This window comes from Myotis brandtii, unplaced genomic scaffold, assembly GCF_000412655.1.
Source record: "Myotis brandtii unplaced genomic scaffold, ASM41265v1 scaffold6, whole genome shotgun sequence".
NCBI classification, from domain to species: domain Eukaryota; kingdom Metazoa; phylum Chordata; class Mammalia; order Chiroptera; family Vespertilionidae; genus Myotis; species Myotis brandtii.
The window spans coordinates 3448127-3464665 of NW_005370271.1; the positions used below are offsets into that span (position 1 = coordinate 3448127).

The window sequence follows — 16539 nt, forward strand, 5'->3', positions numbered from 1 at the left end:
TCGCCCCCCGCCCCCTCCCTCCCCAGGAAGTCGTGTGCTTTCAGCAAAAGCACTGGTCCCGGCTCCTGGCAGCTCCAGGAAGGGGCCGAAAGGGTTCCAGTTACCTTGCTTCCAGCTCGTCGCTTTCTGTCTTCCTCCGCTTGGCCATGGCTGTGTAATGTAACTTATTTTCCTCTATTTTCTCCTTGAGAGTTTCTTCATGTCTGTATGCTTGGAAGAACGTGTTCACAAAAAAGATACACATACGGTTGATCCACCTGTTGATGTTTTCGCATTGTTCGTCCTTGCCTTTTTTTCTCTCTGGAAGAAAGTTTCACTTCAGTGAGCATCCATCCAGTGGTGCAGCGACCTTGGAGCCCCTGTCCATATTCTGCCCCTCTAGAAGGGGGTGCGGTGCTCCTCCGGCCTCGGGGGGTGAAAGGAGCTGCAGGACGCTGCACGGACCACCCGGGGGGCGAGGCAGGCGCCACTGGGCCACAGCCGTGACCATCAGGATTTCCTCCAGTCTCCTGGCACCTGTACTGTTTTTCTAAATAGCTTAAGTGTTTTTTGTTGTGTGTTTTTTTTAATTAAAATTTTAGAAAATGTATTAACATTGTCCATGTTTCAGGAAAAGGAAATCTGCTTGGCATTTGTGTACATTGTCTTAAAGACAGTTTTCAATAAGAAAATAAAAGGATTTTAAACTCTGAATTGGATAAGAAGTAATATTCTTTTTTAGAGAGAGAGGAAGGGAGAAGGACAGAGAGGTAGAAATACCGATGAGAGAGAAACATCATTGACCAGCTGCCTCCTGCACGCCCCCTACTGGGGATGGAGCCCACAACCCGGCATGTGCCCTGATTAGGAATGAACTGGTGACTTCTTGGTTCATGGGGTCAATGCTTAACCACTGAGCAACACTGGCTGGGCATAAGTAATATTCTTTTCTTTTTAATATATATTTTATTGATTTTTTACAGAGAGGAAGGGAGAGGGATAGAGAATTAGAAACATCGATCAGTTGCCTCCTGCACACTCCCTACTGGGGATGTGTCCGCAACCAAGGTACATGCCCTTGACCGGAATCGAACCTGGGACCCTTCAGTCCGTAGGCTGATGCTCTATCCACTGAGCCAAACTGGTTAGGGCATAATATTCTTTTTTTTATAAAATATACTTTTATTGATTTCAGAGAAGAAGGAAGTCGGAGAGATAGAATTATCAATGATGATAAGAAAAGAAAACCACCAATAAAAAGGAAATATCAATGATGAGAGAGAATCATTGATCAGCTGCTGCTGCAATGCCCCACACTGGGGTTCAAGCCCACAACCCTGGCATGTGCCCTGACTGGGAATTGAACCATGGCCTCCTGGTTCATAGGTTGATGCTCAACCACTGAGCCACACTGGCCAGGTGCAATTGTCTTTATCTGTCTGACTTATTCACAGTTTTTCGGCCATGATTATTCAGGTTTCCTATATTTTCTTAGGTTGACTTTTGTTATTAATTTTCTCTTCCTAGTTAGGATGTGTGTATTTACCACGTTTATTCTGACTGTACTAGGTTGAAGATGTCTATTTTCTTTTTAGTTAAAGAACCAGCTTTTAGAATGGTCAGTTTCAGTATTTTCCGCTCTCCTAGGCCTCATTTGTGAGTGTCTTCTGTCGCCATGCTCCTGCTCTCCTTGCACTTGGAAGTTCCTCCCTTTATCTTCTGGGATGAATGTTTAGTTATCAGAGTTTCTTATTTAACAGTGAAGACCCTTAATACTATAAATTTATTTTATAGTTTTGACCATGTCTTGTATGTAATGTTTAAGTTATTTCAATTTTCTAAGTACAGTGGGGCCTTGACTTACGAGTTTAATTCGTTCCGAGACCGAGCTCGTTAAGGAGCTCGTTAACTCAAATTACTCTATCAACTCAATGCAAAAAATCTGCCAAGAGACAGCTGGTATCTCAAAAAACTCGTTAGTCGGGGACACTGGTAAGTCAAGGCCCCACTGTATTCTCAAAGAATTCTTTAGCAGAATAGGGGACTTCAGCTGCTTGTTGTTTGCTTTGCATTTAATTTCCAAGTGCTTGGATGATGCTGACTTTTCAGATCAGCATACCTGGCTCTTCTTTGGAAAGAGGACCCGGAGGCATTGGGTGCCCCCAGTGGAAGGGGAGGGATGCAGCTGGAAGCCCGTGCGGACAGGCTGAGGAAGCAACGGGGAGGGGAGGAAGTGGACTCAGCAGATAGAATGCTACAGGATGTTACTAGGCGGGAGGATATTAAGAGGAATGTGAGGGATTGAATAAGGGTTTAGTTGTTGTTTTCAACTTGAGCATCTTTCAAAACCAAAGCGAAGGAGACAGCCTCAGTATTACTTGTTGGTTAAGTCTCCTATGGGCTGCAATCCTGGCATTCAGGTGTTCCTGTACCTAGTCATAGAGAAGCTTCCAGAAGACTAAAAAGCTTCTGCACAACAAAGGAAAGCATATAAAGTGGACAGGCAGTCCACAGAATGGGAGGAAACATTTGCCAATCATATCTGAGGAGGGTTAATATCCAAAATGTATAAACTCATAAAAACCAATAACCACAAAAAAACACAATGTAACTGAGGATCCAAGTAGACATTGCTCCTAATAGGACATATTGATGGCCAATGTGAAAAGCTGCTCCACATCACTGATCACCGGGGAAATGCCCAACAGACTCGCACCTGTTCGAATGGCCACCATCACAAAGACCAGGGAGAGCATGCTGGGAAACGTGTCAGTAGTGGGAGCAAAGTCCCTTCTGATCATTCCAGGAGCTTCCTGGCTGGTGTGTAGAAAACAGTATGGTAATTCCTTAAAATGTCAAAAATAGAACGACTACCTTATGACCCAGCAATTCCACTTCTGGGAAGATATCCAAAGAAAATAGAAACAATGTCGAATAGATAGCTGCTTCCCATTATTTTATTTTTTTAAATATATTTTATTGATTTTTTACAGAGAGGAAGGGAGAGAGACAGAGACTCAGAAACATCGATGAGAGAGAAACATCGATCAGCCGCCTCCTGCACATCTCCTACTGGGGATGTGCCCGCAACCCAGGTACATGCCCTTGACCGGAATCGAACCCGGGACCCTTCAGTCCGCAGGCTGACGCTCTATCCACTGAGCCAAACCGGTTTCGGTTGCTTCCCATTATTGTCATGGAAACAGCCCACGTGTTCATGAACAGATGACTGGGTAAGAAGTTGTGGAACATACAGCATAATTCTATTCAGCCAAACACAAGGAGGAAATCGTGCCATTTGCAGCAACATGGATGGACCTCCAGGGCTTATGCTAAGTGAAGTAAGTCAGACAAAAACACTGTAGGATCTCAGTTACATGTAGGACCGTCACAACAACATAAAAACTCAGGAACAAGCAGATTTGCGGTTACCGGAGGGGGTGGGAGAACTGGCGGAAGGTCCTCAAGAAGCACAAACTTCCACTTACTGATAAGATAAAAAAGCAGCAGGGATGTAACGTACAACATGACGGCGCTAGTTCAGCACTGTATGTTGTATATGAAAGTTAAGAGTGTAAGCCCCAGTGGTTCTCATCACAAGAAAAATGGTTTGATATCTATGAGATAGATATTAATTAAATGTATTGAGGCAACCATTTCATGATATACGTAAGTCAAATCATTATGTTGTATACCTTAAACTTATACAGTACTACAGGTCAATTATATCTCCATGAAGCTGAAAACATATACCAAAAACAAACCCAAAACTCATAAGATCATGCCCAGCAAGGTACTCTGTGAAGCTGGAGACGGAATTGGAAGCAGCAGTACCAGCCTAATTATATACATAATTTTTTAATTAAAAAAATGTTTTAAGATGGTTGTACATTTTTTCATAAATTTTAAAAATCATGGATAAGCAACAGTTTGCCAAAATTAAAGTTATATAATTAAGATACTCACCACAAGGAGGTAATGAAAAGGTTAGCCCTTTTCCTGGAGGTTTAATAGTCATTTTGGAAATTCTGTCATCACTTAGTGACTTCCTGAACTTGGGCTTTTATGTAAAAAAAAAAAAACACAAAAATTATAAAGAATATTATTTCTGCATCATCATGTACTAAAACTAATTTTCTACATTACAAATAATTAGAAATTGTTAATGAGGCTGTTCTCTTTAAGCTAAGTAGCAGTTATTGTATCTACTGCAAGGCTCCCCCCCAAGAAACCAAGGAGTTGAGGAAATATTATGCACAGTTAATACTACTTACATTCATATATTAATGGTTTTAATTCCCACACATATGCTATTCACACCCACATTTCTGTCTCGAGCTAGATCTCGCCCTTGAACTCCACACTTGTATATCCAGCCGTGCTACTTGCCACCACTTGGATGGCATGTGTCCTCATATGTCCAAATCCAGCCCCTTAATTTCGCCCCGATCTCATCCCCCAGCCCCGTCTCCTCCCCCTTCGTGGTCAATGGTAACTATTCTTCCAGTCGTTCGGGCCCCAAATCTTGGGATCACCTTTGCCTTCTCTCTCCCTCTCACAGGCCGCAGCCTTCCAAGCCCCTTCCGATCATTCCAGAAGCTTCCTGACTGGTTTGTCAACGAAGCCATAGTGAGCCTGCCGACCCCTCTGCTCTCGGGGCTCGTATCTCCCTCACCACAGTCAGACACCTCCCTGGGCTGGCCCACCGCCTCCCCCGTGGCTCCACTCCCTGTAGCTGTTCCGCCCACCACCCGGGCGTGCCCCCACCTCAGGCCTCTGCACAGAACAGTCTTCCCCCAGGGGATTGCACGGTTGTACTTCACTGCCTTCAGGTATGCTCAGCTGTTACTTCATCTGAAGGCCTTCCTACCTGCCCCGCATCACTCCAATCTGCAGCCTGCCTGGCTCTCGCTTCTGGTCAGTGTAAACACAGCGCTATGGTCATGGGGCCAATTTGGAGCCAGACTGCCGGCATACAACCCCAGCTCCACGACTGACTAGATCCGAGACGGCCCGCTACGCACCCTTCCCGGGCCTCAGCTCCTGCCTAGAGATAACAGTAGCACCTAACGGTTGCTTGGGGTGCTGCGCGAGCTAGTGCCCGGGAAGCGCATGGCACCTGGTAAGCACCCGTGGGTGTCAGCTGTTCCTGTGTTCACCTGGCGTCATCCCCCACCCCCCCTCACTAGAAGGTATGGTCCCTGGGAGGACGGGCCTCGAGTTCACTGCCAGATCCCAGCACGGACGAGCGCTCAGCACACTAGGTACGCAACAGTGCTTGAAGCTGCACCTCCTCACGGGTTTTACGGGTTGGGTTGTAAACACAAACCTCTGTTATCTGGATTTTGCTGAAATCGAGCAAGAGCGCTAACTTGGTTGAAGACAACATGGTGTTGACCAAGTGCACATCAGACTCCTGGCTCGGTGCTGCGCTCAGGCTCCTGTTCTGATGGTCAGAGTAAGGACAACCATGAGAACTTCTGGCTTCCATGGAGACGGACATACACACACATACACGTAAAGGGCACTAGTTGATGAATGTCAACATGTCTACACGTGTGAAACCACCTCAGTCAGAACAGTGAACATATCCATCACCCCCGAAAGTTTCCTGTGCCCCTTGGGGACCCCTCTTTCCCCATCCTCAGCAACCACTGATATGCTTTCTGTCACTACAGATTACTTTACACTTTCTAGAATTTTCTACACAATAGTTTCTACCCAGCATTTTTGTCTGGCTTCTTCCACCCAGCATACTTATTTTGATTCATGCACGTTGCATGTATCGTGTGATTTCATTGCTGGCTCATACACTCCATGGTATGAATGTAGTATGATTTGTTTATCTTGATGGGCAATGGAAATGCCACACTGACAGCCAGAGTGAAGCTGATCGGATGGTGTCTGAGGATGATCCCTAGACCAGAATGTTCAGACTCAGTTCCTGGCATCCACAGCGATGCCATCCATACCAGCATGGATGAATTTTTAAAAATATATTCTTATTGATTTCAGAGAGAGGAAGGGAGAGGGGGAGAAACATCCATGATGAGAGAGAATCATTGATCGGCTGCCTACTACATACCCCACACTGGGGATCAAGCCCACAACCCGGGCATGTACCCTGCCCAGGAATCGAACCATGATCCTCCTGGTTCATAGGTCAACACTCAACCACAGAGCCACGCCGGCCAGGCAAGCATAGATGAATGTAAGGCAGACGTTCATTTCCCCAAAGCAGAGCCCCAGACCCAGATTGTAGCCAGTGACCAGGCTCCCAGGTGACTTGGAGAAGCCACCAGTCACCCCTTCAACCTGGAAGAAGCAAGCCTGGCCACAGGGGTGAACTGTGAAGTGCTGAAGTTAAACTGCTGGCACACGAGGAGCCCAAGGCACAGCCCAGGGCCTCGCGGTCGGCGAGAGGCTCTCCTTCAACAACGGGAGAAGGCTCCTAGATGACCAGCTCTGAAGGGTTTTGCAGCTGTGGGGCTCCCCTGGCCCCCAAAACTCTCCCTTGTGGCTCCAAATAAATGGCTCAGATATCCTTCAAGCCCACTAACCCGAAACGCCCATCCACAACTGGTTTGTCTCAATTTGCCTCAGCATTGGGTCCTTCAGTGAATTACTGCCACGGCCCTGCTCCACTGAGGCCTGGCAGGGAGGCCTGCCTGGGTCCAGCCCGGTGAGCAGGCCCCATCCTCAGGGCCCCATCCAGCACCTCGTGCACACTCAGGAGCTGTCCCTTAGCGCCTGGGCTCTGTGACAGATCCCCCCCACCCCCACCCCGCCAACACTAGGTGACTTAACAAACATCTCAGGGGTTCTAAGACTCGTGGCCGCCCAGTGTGTTTGCGGGCACTCTGACCTTCGTACGGCAGCACCTATTGGGGCCTAGGAGACGGCTTCCTGGGGTGTGACCAGGAAACCCATTTCTCTAACTTAAAAAAGAAAGACGACATGTGAAAAGAAGTCTTCAGTCATTTCCAGAAGGGTGACAAAAGCCCAGGATAGTTTTGAGGGTGGTGACCCATTCCAGAATGAAACCACCCCTTGCTCCAAATTCTACCTTATCTGTTGGCAGATACGCGATCCCAGCTCTGTTTCTAGTGAAGTCATCACGTAGGACACTTACATGGGATTTGGCCATTTGGTCAGTAACAGAGATGGATGCGAAGCTCAAGAGAGCCTCAAAGAATTCCAGGAACACGAGCTGAAATAGAAGAAATTAGAGTCTCATTCATCCTGACACACCTGGAGGCGGGTCAGCGCTCACCTCGGCGTTGGTTTCTCTGCTCCAGAGACCACCGCCCCCTCCTCAGGGCTGAAGGCTCCTGGGTGTACACGAGGTTGCAATCAAACCTACAGCATTTAAGAGGCCTAGTGTATGTTCTATTATTCCATCTGCAAGCCGCTTCTCTACTTTGATGAAAACATTTTATAACAGCTAATGGAGGACTGTCATTTTCAAAAGTGTTTCCTTTTTTCTTAAGTAGAAAAGTGGCACCCAGAAACCAAGTGTTGAGTGTGTTAACTACTTGGCAGCCGTCCTGTCCCCCTCCCCGCACCCACGTGGCCCCGACACAGGCCTGCAGAGTGCGTGCACCTGGGGCTGGCTGGCTCGGACTTTGTCCAGCTGTTGGTCCTGAGCCCAGGGCCCTTTGAGTCTGAGCGGGAACAGGCCCCTAATTTGACTGGAGGCTCCAGGCCGGCCTCTACCTGCTTCCAGGAGCAAGAACCTTGCTTCCAGGGAAGACCCAAAACTTGGTTCTTCTAGTCGCTCAGCATGCCCGCAGCACCAGGGTCCCTGGTCTGACAATTTGCTGAGACCTGCCCAAAGATGGGTCTAGCTGGAAAAATGAGGCATTTGCCTGCGCAAGAAACGCTAACAATTAAAGACACATACCTAACTCAAAGGAGGAGGAGACCAATCAGCATCTTTGAGTGTATGACATGTATACCACAGAACATACACATGAATTCAATTGCTAAATAAGTTATCCATGAAACAGCATGGTAGTTTTATATTCTTTTGACTTTGGTCATTGTTTCCTTGTAGAGAGCGCCTGGGAAGGCACACGCGAATTTCTTTAATTATTGCCAGCTGAATCCAGTGGTGTTGGCAAAGCCACGTCCTGGAAACACGCTTTGCCAAAAGGCAGGAGTGTTGTCAGCTTGACCTTCAGCCCAGGTGCCAGGGGGTGGGTTTTGTTATTTAAATCCAGCCAAGCACCAGGAATAAATACAAGAATGCACATAATCTCCTTTGTCTTGACTTTTAGTAAAACTTCCTGTTTTTTTCAGTATAAAATAAACACGTTGTATTGGCTCTGGGTCCCTGTCCCTGTCTCTCCATCAGAAGACAGCTGTCCCACCCGGCCCCAGCTTTTTCCTTCCATGTCTGTGTCTGTCTCTTTCTTTCATTTTCTCAATCCCCAGCCAGCCCTACTCAGGAACCGGACCACTCTCTAGCCGCACTGGACGCATAGAAGAGAGAAATATTTACATTTCCTGACATCTGAAGTATTCGTTTTAATCTTAATCTCTAGTTTTTTAATACAATCAAGGATACACACACACACACACACACACACGCACACACACTCTAATAGTTTTGCATGGGTTAGAATTTTTTCAATCAAATCTTGGTTCTAGTATCCAAGGCAAAACAAACAGCCTGAATGGGATCTATACCACTGAGCCACCTCACTACAGACCTCAAGTTCCAAGTTGCTGTCAATTCCATCATACATGAAAGGATTGTCTTCCGCTATGACCTCCACAAATTTGGTTGATGTTAATTCCTTATTTATCATTTTAAAGTCCTATAAAAGAAACAACCAATCAAACATAAGGAACTATAATTACAAACATCTCTATGTTTTTTACGTCAATTTATATCAGTACAACGCTGTAAGAAAATATACCAGAAATGGGTATCTTGAAAACTGATAGTTTTGTGAAGCATTCTGGATTCACATTGGTAGTTACCTCTTCTCCTAACTTAATCCTTCAAAAGTAACAGTGAAGCCCTAACCGGTTTGGCTCAGTGGATAGAGCATCGGCCTGCAGACTCAAGGGTCCCAGGTTCAATTCTGGTCAAGGGCATGTACCTTGGTTGCGGGCACATACCCAGTGGGAAGTGTGCAGGAGGCAGCTGATCGATGTTTCTCTCTCACCGATGTTTCTAACTCTCTATCCCTCTCCTTTCCTCTCTGTAAAAAATCAATAAAATATATTTTTTAAAAAAGTAACAGTGAAGATTTTAAAGGGACATAAACACAGGACAGAGAATGGGAAAGTGGGTGATCCAGATGTGAGACAGCAACCCACTCTGCAGGTGGGGAAGTGGGGACGGGGGACTCAGCAGAGCAGAGGAACAGGAGCTCAGGGAGGCTGGAGGCAAGGCAGGTCCCCTGTGGGGGAGAGGCACCTCTGAGGATCACACAGCAGGCAGGGCTGACACAGTAAGACTCCCTGGGAGTTGAGGCGAAGACCTTTCCACCTCTAAGCTGAAGAGAGGCTTGTTCTCAGATACTGAACCAGAGAGCACGTGGCCTGGAAAACACGTGGTCCCCTGAAGTCACAGAGCTGCTGAAACAGGACGTGGGAGTGCATCCTGGGAGGCTCCTCCCTCCACACCGACCCTCCCCCTCCCCTCTAGGAACGGTGAAAACCAGGTTTATGAACCCCAGGGGGTACGAGAAATCCTCTCTTGAAAAATTGTACATCAAGAGATCAATACCGAGCCCTAGCTGGTTAGGCTCAGTGGATACAGCAGTTCTCAACCTGTGGGTTGCGAACAATGGAAATACATCCTGCATATCAGATATTTACATTACAATTCATAACAGTAGCAAAATTACAGTTATGAAGTAGCAATGAAAATAATTTTATGGTTGGGGGTCACCACAACATGAGGAACTGTATTAAAGGGTCGCAGGAGGCAGCCAATCAATGATTCTCCCTCATCACTGATGTTTCTATCTCCCTTTTCCTTCCTCTCTGAAATCAATAAAAAAAAAAAATTAAAAAAATAAGAGATCAATATCTACAGATAATAGTGTTAACAATAAATAAAATAAAAAACTTCATTTTCCCATTATCATTATACCCCCCAAAACACAGGGTATACACCGAATGGCCTCCCTTCAGGAAGGGAGAACATGGTAAGCAAAAATACGGGAAAATACAATAAACTTTCCTTTACCTCTTGAGTTTTATAAATGATGTCTTGTCTGACAGTTGAAGCAAAAATTATAACACTGTCTGATGTGGTTCTAAACTAAAGAGGAAGTATCAATTATAAGTGTTGGGGGTGAAGAGACGTAAAGGGAAGCAGGGTTTCTGTACTTCACTATATTAGTAAAATGATGACATGAAAATGAAATTCTAAAACTTTCCAAGTGACCCACAGGAAGGCAAGGTAAAAGAAAGCAGAGAAATGAAAAACAGAACAAACAAAATAACTGAAAAATGAAATGGCAGACTTACACCTAACATATCAGTAACTACATTAAAGGTAAATGGTCTATCACCAATTAAAAGACAGATATTGGCAGATATTGCTCGTGTGGGTGTAAATGGTCTGACCACTCCAGAAAATATTTTGGTGGTTTAAAATTTTTTTAAATATTTATTACAAAACCCAACAACTATAATCTTGCACATTTACCCCAGAGAAATTAAAACTGTCCACAGTACACAATTGTCCATACTGCCTTTATTCATTACAGCCGCAAACTATAAACAACCCAAATGTCCACAGGTGAATGCATAAACAAATCTTCGTGGTGTGTCCATCAAATGGAATACTATCAGCAATAAAAAAGAACTGTTGCCTGGCTGGTGTGGCTCAGTGGTTGAGTGTCAACCTAGGAACCCGGAGTTTATAGTTCGATTCCCAGTCAGGGCACTAGCCCAGGTTGTGGGCTCAATCCCCATTTGGGGGCATGCAGGAGGCAGCCGATCAATGATTCTCATCATTGATGGTTCTATTTCTCAATTCCCCTCTGAAATCAATAAAAATATATTTTTTAAAAAAGAAAGAAAGGCTCCTCTAGCCAAGGCTCAGTGAATAGAGCATTGGCCTTCGGACCAAAGGGTCCCGGGTTCGATTCCAGTCAAGGGCACATACGTTGGTTGGAGGATCCTCCCCGGCCCGGGCCTTGGTCGGGGTGCAGGCAGGAGGCAACCAATCAATATGTTTCTCTCACATTGATGTTTCTGCCTTTCTCTCTCTCTTCCACTCTCTGTAATAATCAATGGAAAAATATCCTCAGGTGAGGATTTTAAAAAATAATAATTTTAAAAAATCACATACTTTATAAAAAAACGATTTTCCTATAGACACTAGACCAGGGGTGGGCAAACTTTTTGACTCGAGGGCCACAATGGGTTCTTAAACTGGACCGGAGGGCCGGAACAAAAGCATGGATGGAGTGTTTGTGTGAACTAATATAAATTCAAAGTAAACATCATTACGTAAAAGGGTCCGGTCTTTTTTTTTTTTTAGTTTTATTCATTTCAAACAGGCCGGATCCGGCCCGCGGGCCGTAGTTTGCCCACGGCTGCACTAGACTGTCAGTTTTTCATATACACACAGCACTTAAATGTCTTAAAGCACTCTATCCCCTATCAGTAGCCAATTCTTTCAGTTTTAGCATGTATCTTTCCACACGCATAAATCAAAAGTATCAGGAAACAAAAGCTACCAGTATTTAGTATGGAAATGCCGTGTAAATTAGATGCTCTCACTACTTTCCAAACTGATAACTTTTGTAAATTACTTTTTGATGAATGGTAATTTTTTAAAGTGGCATTCATCCCCCTCTTCCTTTAACCGCAAGGTCAGCATCGGTAACGGTATCGGGGCCCCCACTGCACCGTCCCCTGCGTGGGAGCATGGCGGCGGGCGCTCCGTTTCCACCCGTTCCCTGCCACAGCCCCGTGGAATTACTCCTTTCCGCCAAAGAGACCCGGGAGACGTTCCTTGGCTATGAAAACCCATCCCAGATCTTCACCTCACCGTTCGCGCACCCTGGCTGGCATACGCTTCCTTTCATTGAAATCATTTGCTTACTTTGAGCATCCAGAGGAAGTGCCTCATCTTCATGGTGGGCTCGTGGGGCGGCGCTGTGCTCGGCCTGCAGTACGCCATGTAAATCTCCCAGCACATGTCCATGTAATTCATCGAGTAGAGGGACCGCCGTTGCCCACTGAATAAACTGCCTAGAAATAGCACAGAAAGGTAAACACGCAAAGCATGGTTCCAACATTACACTTGGAAGAAATAGTGCTAAATAGAATCCTGTTGGTTCTGTGTTTACCTTTTACACAGCAGGCGTTGGGATGAATGTTCTCTGTCATCAGTTTTGTGAAACACAGAAAGAGCGAGGGGCTTCTGTGTCTGTGATTAAAAAGATATGATCACTCCCCCTTCCAGGAGGTGGGTCCCCCCCTATGGGCTCGGGAACTGGCTCTAACAAGCAGAGTACAGAAAGGGAAAAATAGTGAGTGTCCGGGAGACAGGGCAGCTGTCACCGCTGTAACCAGGTGGTCAAGGTGAACATCACCGCTAATGAGACAGTGAAGTCAGATTCCCTGACAGGATGTGATGAGAAGCGCAGCTCACCTCCCTGATATTCTTCCGCAAAACCCCTAGGCTCAGTGGAAGGAGGGGAAAGCTCTGCAGACCAAAATCGAGGGATATTTTATATTAACTGACCGATATTCTTCAAAAGTGTCAGGTCGTAGAAGACAAAGTCTGAGAAACTATCACAGATTGTAGGGGACTAAGCTATGTCAACTTTCCACAATGTGGGATCCTGGATTGAATCCCGGAACAGAAACGGGACAAGGGTGGGAAAATTCAGGGAAATTCCAATAGAGTCTGTAATTTACTTAATGGCACTGCAGCCATGGTAGTTCCTTAATTTCCATACGTGCGCCTTGGTTCTGCAAGATGCTATCCGGGGAAGCAGTGAGGGGTCTGCATGTCAATTTTGCTCCAAGAGAGACAGGAAGTTCTGGCCGAAGGTAAAGTTGGTTGTGACTATTTCTGAATAAAACCCTGAGAGCTCTTTGCAGTTACTGACACATGACGAGTCACATCTGAAGGGTTCCACGTTTAAAGCTGGTATCTGATGGTTTTGTGGTTAATATTTTTGTGTCCAGCCCTTAAGTTCTAGAGTTTGTGAAAATAATGATGAGAATGGCAAAGACAAGAGGCCAGCCCTGGCTGGGCGGTTCTGCTGGTTGGAGCATCGTCCTGCGTACCAAAAGGTGGCGGGTTTGATTTCCGGTCAGGGCCTGTACCCAGGCTGCAGGTTGGATCCCCGGACAGGAGACAACTGATCGATGTTTCTCTCTCTCTCGCATCGTCCTGCGTACCAAAAGGTGGCGGGTTCGATTCCTGGTCAGGGCCTGTACCCAGGCTGCAGGTTGGATCCCTGGACAGGAGACAACTGATCGATGTTTCTCTCTCTCTCTCTCACCCTTCCTCTCTCTGAAACCAATTTTTAAAAAAATAAAGAAAGAAAAGAGGACAAATGTAACTGCCAGAATGGCCAGCTCTGCCTGCGTCCACTCCCAGGGTCCAGAGGTAGACTTACTGGTATTCTTTGTGATGAATGTGGTAAGCCAGCTGCAGGAGATAGGTCAGAAATATTCTCAAAAGTATTTTTGTAAATGGAGAATGAATCTCTTCAACTGGTATGCCGCTGTATTCTGGAATAAGAAAATTGAAGAGGATGATTAGTATTTTCTAGAATCTTCTATTTTCTCCTGCTACACAATCCCAAGCACTGAGTACTTTTCTTCCTAGAGAATACTCGGAACTGTATATCCGCATCCACCTAAAAATCAAGTCCCACTCGAAAGATCTTTATCTAGTCACTTTACACAAGAAACTTTCAAGGTCTCGTGTCCCAATGTGTTTCCAGGTTTTCTGAGCCTAATTTGATTAATGCTGATAATTCTAAATGGATTCCAGGTCTATTTCAAACACTCAAATTTGAAGTGAGTAGTTCTAATATTTTATTTTTCAAGTAGATAACTGGAGGCTTTCAGCCCTGCCTCCCAGAATTCAGCTGAGAGGAGTAAAACCTTCAAAGTCATTAAATTTACTGCAAGAACTTTCTAATTTGAAATCGAGACCAAGCCCAAGACCACCTGACGCCTTTTCTAGGCTATTCTAAGCCGTTCGTTCTCCCTGACACCCTCTGCTTCTCACCCGACAATTTAGCATGTTTTTACTATAGATCAGAGGTAGGCAAACTTCTCTGCAAAGGGTCAGGCAGTAAATACGTTAGGCTTTGTGGGCCAGTCTCTGCCACAGCCACTCAGTTCTGGTGTTTTAGGGCAGAAGCCGCCACAGACAATAGGTACAGAAATGGGCATGGATGTGTTCCAATAAAACTTTATTTATAAAAACAGGCAGGGGGCCCCTGCTGTGCTGACCCTCCCAGCTGTAGGTGGCCATGGTGTTGCTATTACATCACCAGATGCCTCTTCAAGTGCATTTTAAGCACCTTGAGCAGAAAGATGCCACGTGTTGATTTCTACAACACCCCTCCCAGCCTTTGCCTTCACCCCTCAACATCTCCTAACTGGGTTCCTGGTGATAAGATGTCACACTACTCTTTGAACCGAAAGGTGTGCCGGACCTGGAATACTCACCACTTATTACCCTGTCCATATCGGCGAGAGTTATTTTATGGTGGTGAAATTTGCAATCCTTTAGAAACCTCCAGAACTGAAGCTTCGTCATCAGAAAGGTGTTATCCGGGGACTGCTCACATCCTAGGCTGCTGTAGAAGGTGTAAATTCTCCTTAATTCTGTAATATTTCTTAAGACAGCATATTCTACCTGAAAGGAGAAAGCCATGCATATCTTAATCTTACCCGATGAGAACGAAAGCAAAGAAACACCTGTTTGCTAGATTAATGAGATGACACATGGGAAGTAGGAGCATTTACCTCTGGTCACTGTGAGAGCTCAGTGAGGACTGTATTCTCCCCACCCGACCCCAGGTCAATAGCATGCAATTTCTGAGTAACAGGAGGAAACATGCGGTCGTCTGGACAGGGGAACCCCTTTCTTGCTGTTCGGTGCTAGCAGCCCGTCTGAACGGCAGCAATCAAATCCTCTCGTCTACAGATCAATATCCCGCAGGAGCACAGACACAAAAATCCTCGACAAAAGACTAGCAAATCGAATCTCGCAACATATTTAAAAACATAACATGTCCACACCAAGCGGGGTTTATCCTGGGGCTGCAAGGCCAGTTCAACCTTTGAAAAGTCAGTCCGTGTAAGTCACCGTATTGGTCACTAGGAAGAAAGGACGCGTGATCGCATCAATGCATTTGACAAAACGCAACATCCATTCCTGACAGACACCCTCAGCAAACTGGGAGCGGGAAGGCATGGTGAGGAGGGGAACTGACAGAGGCAGGTTGGAAGGAGGGCTGGATGTCAGGGGATCGATTAACCAGTGACACTGACTGACAGCAAAGGCAGCGTTTGGATGGGAAAGGATATGTATATACAGCCAGGAGGCTGCGGCTTGCTCCAGCTGAGACAAGATGATCCAGAACCGGCTCAGGAAAAGACACCCACGCTTTGGCAAAATTATTCTGAGAACAGATAATAAAGACATATAATCCTGAGAAGACATCAGATATACCCAAACGAGGGACAGAACTGACCAGTGCCCTTCAAAAGTCTCAAAGTCCGGGAGACGGAGGAGCCGTGACAGACTGGAGGAAGTTAAAGGGATGGGGAGGACCAGGCCGGGTGGGCCCCGGGCGGGACCCTGGAACAGAAGAGGGCATCAGGAGAGCTGCTAAAATACAAAGTCTATACTAGTGTCTGTCAACTGTCATTAAAAAGTCAATTCTCTAAAAAAAATATTTAAGCCTAAATACAAATTTGTAACAGTGCGAAAGGTTCTTACCTGCTTCTTTTCCTCCGGTTGCTCTCTCTTAGGGTACATGTTTAGCAACAAAATTAGGTCCAGCTCGATGCTCGAGCCTAGGGCTGACTTACTTTCACTGCCGTTAAGCCTTCTGATAATCTCTAGGAAATGGAGGCAAACACAGGGGATAACTGTGACAGGCAATGTTGACATTTTTCAGTGCTGTGCCAAAATAATTTCCCGCAGACGTGTGATACAAGAGCATTCCAAAACCCTACTAAACAGATGACGTACTATGGCATTGTACACCTGAAACAGTATCAATTCATTAACCAACTAGAGGCCCGGTGCACGAATTCGTGCACGGATGGGGTCCCTCTGGGTCAGTGGTTCTCAACCTTCCTGATGCCGCGACCCTTTAATACAGTTCCTCATGTTGTGGTGACCCCAACCATAAAATTATTTTCATTGCTACTTCATAACTGTAATTTTGCTACTGTTATGAATCGTAATGTAAATATCTGATATGCAGGATGTATTTTCATTGTTACAAATTGAACATAATTAAAGCATAGCGATTAATCACAAAAACAGTATGTAATTATATATGTGTTTTCCGATGGTCTTAGGCGACCCCTGTGAAA

General features: G+C 45.7%; 1 protein-coding gene across 1 annotated transcript in view; it reads right to left on the reverse strand.

Annotated features, from left to right (window-relative positions):
* The window catches only part of LOC102256345 (radial spoke head 10 homolog B), a 30822-nt gene that overhangs the window by 1003 nt on the left and 13280 nt on the right, over positions 1–16539 (reverse strand). The window contains exons 10-19 of the mRNA XM_014550389.1: positions 15935–16056; positions 14656–14845; positions 13590–13704; positions 12306–12385; positions 12059–12207; positions 8694–8801; positions 7046–7189; positions 5309–5425; positions 3946–4039; positions 105–300 (exon numbers count right to left, since the gene is read on the reverse strand). Of these exons, the coding sequence (XP_014405875.1) occupies positions 105–300; positions 3946–4039; positions 5309–5425; positions 7046–7189; positions 8694–8801; positions 12059–12207; positions 12306–12385; positions 13590–13704; positions 14656–14845; positions 15935–16056 (1315 nt within the window). The remainder of the gene's footprint in view (positions 1–104; positions 301–3945; positions 4040–5308; positions 5426–7045; positions 7190–8693; positions 8802–12058; positions 12208–12305; positions 12386–13589; positions 13705–14655; positions 14846–15934; positions 16057–16539) is intronic.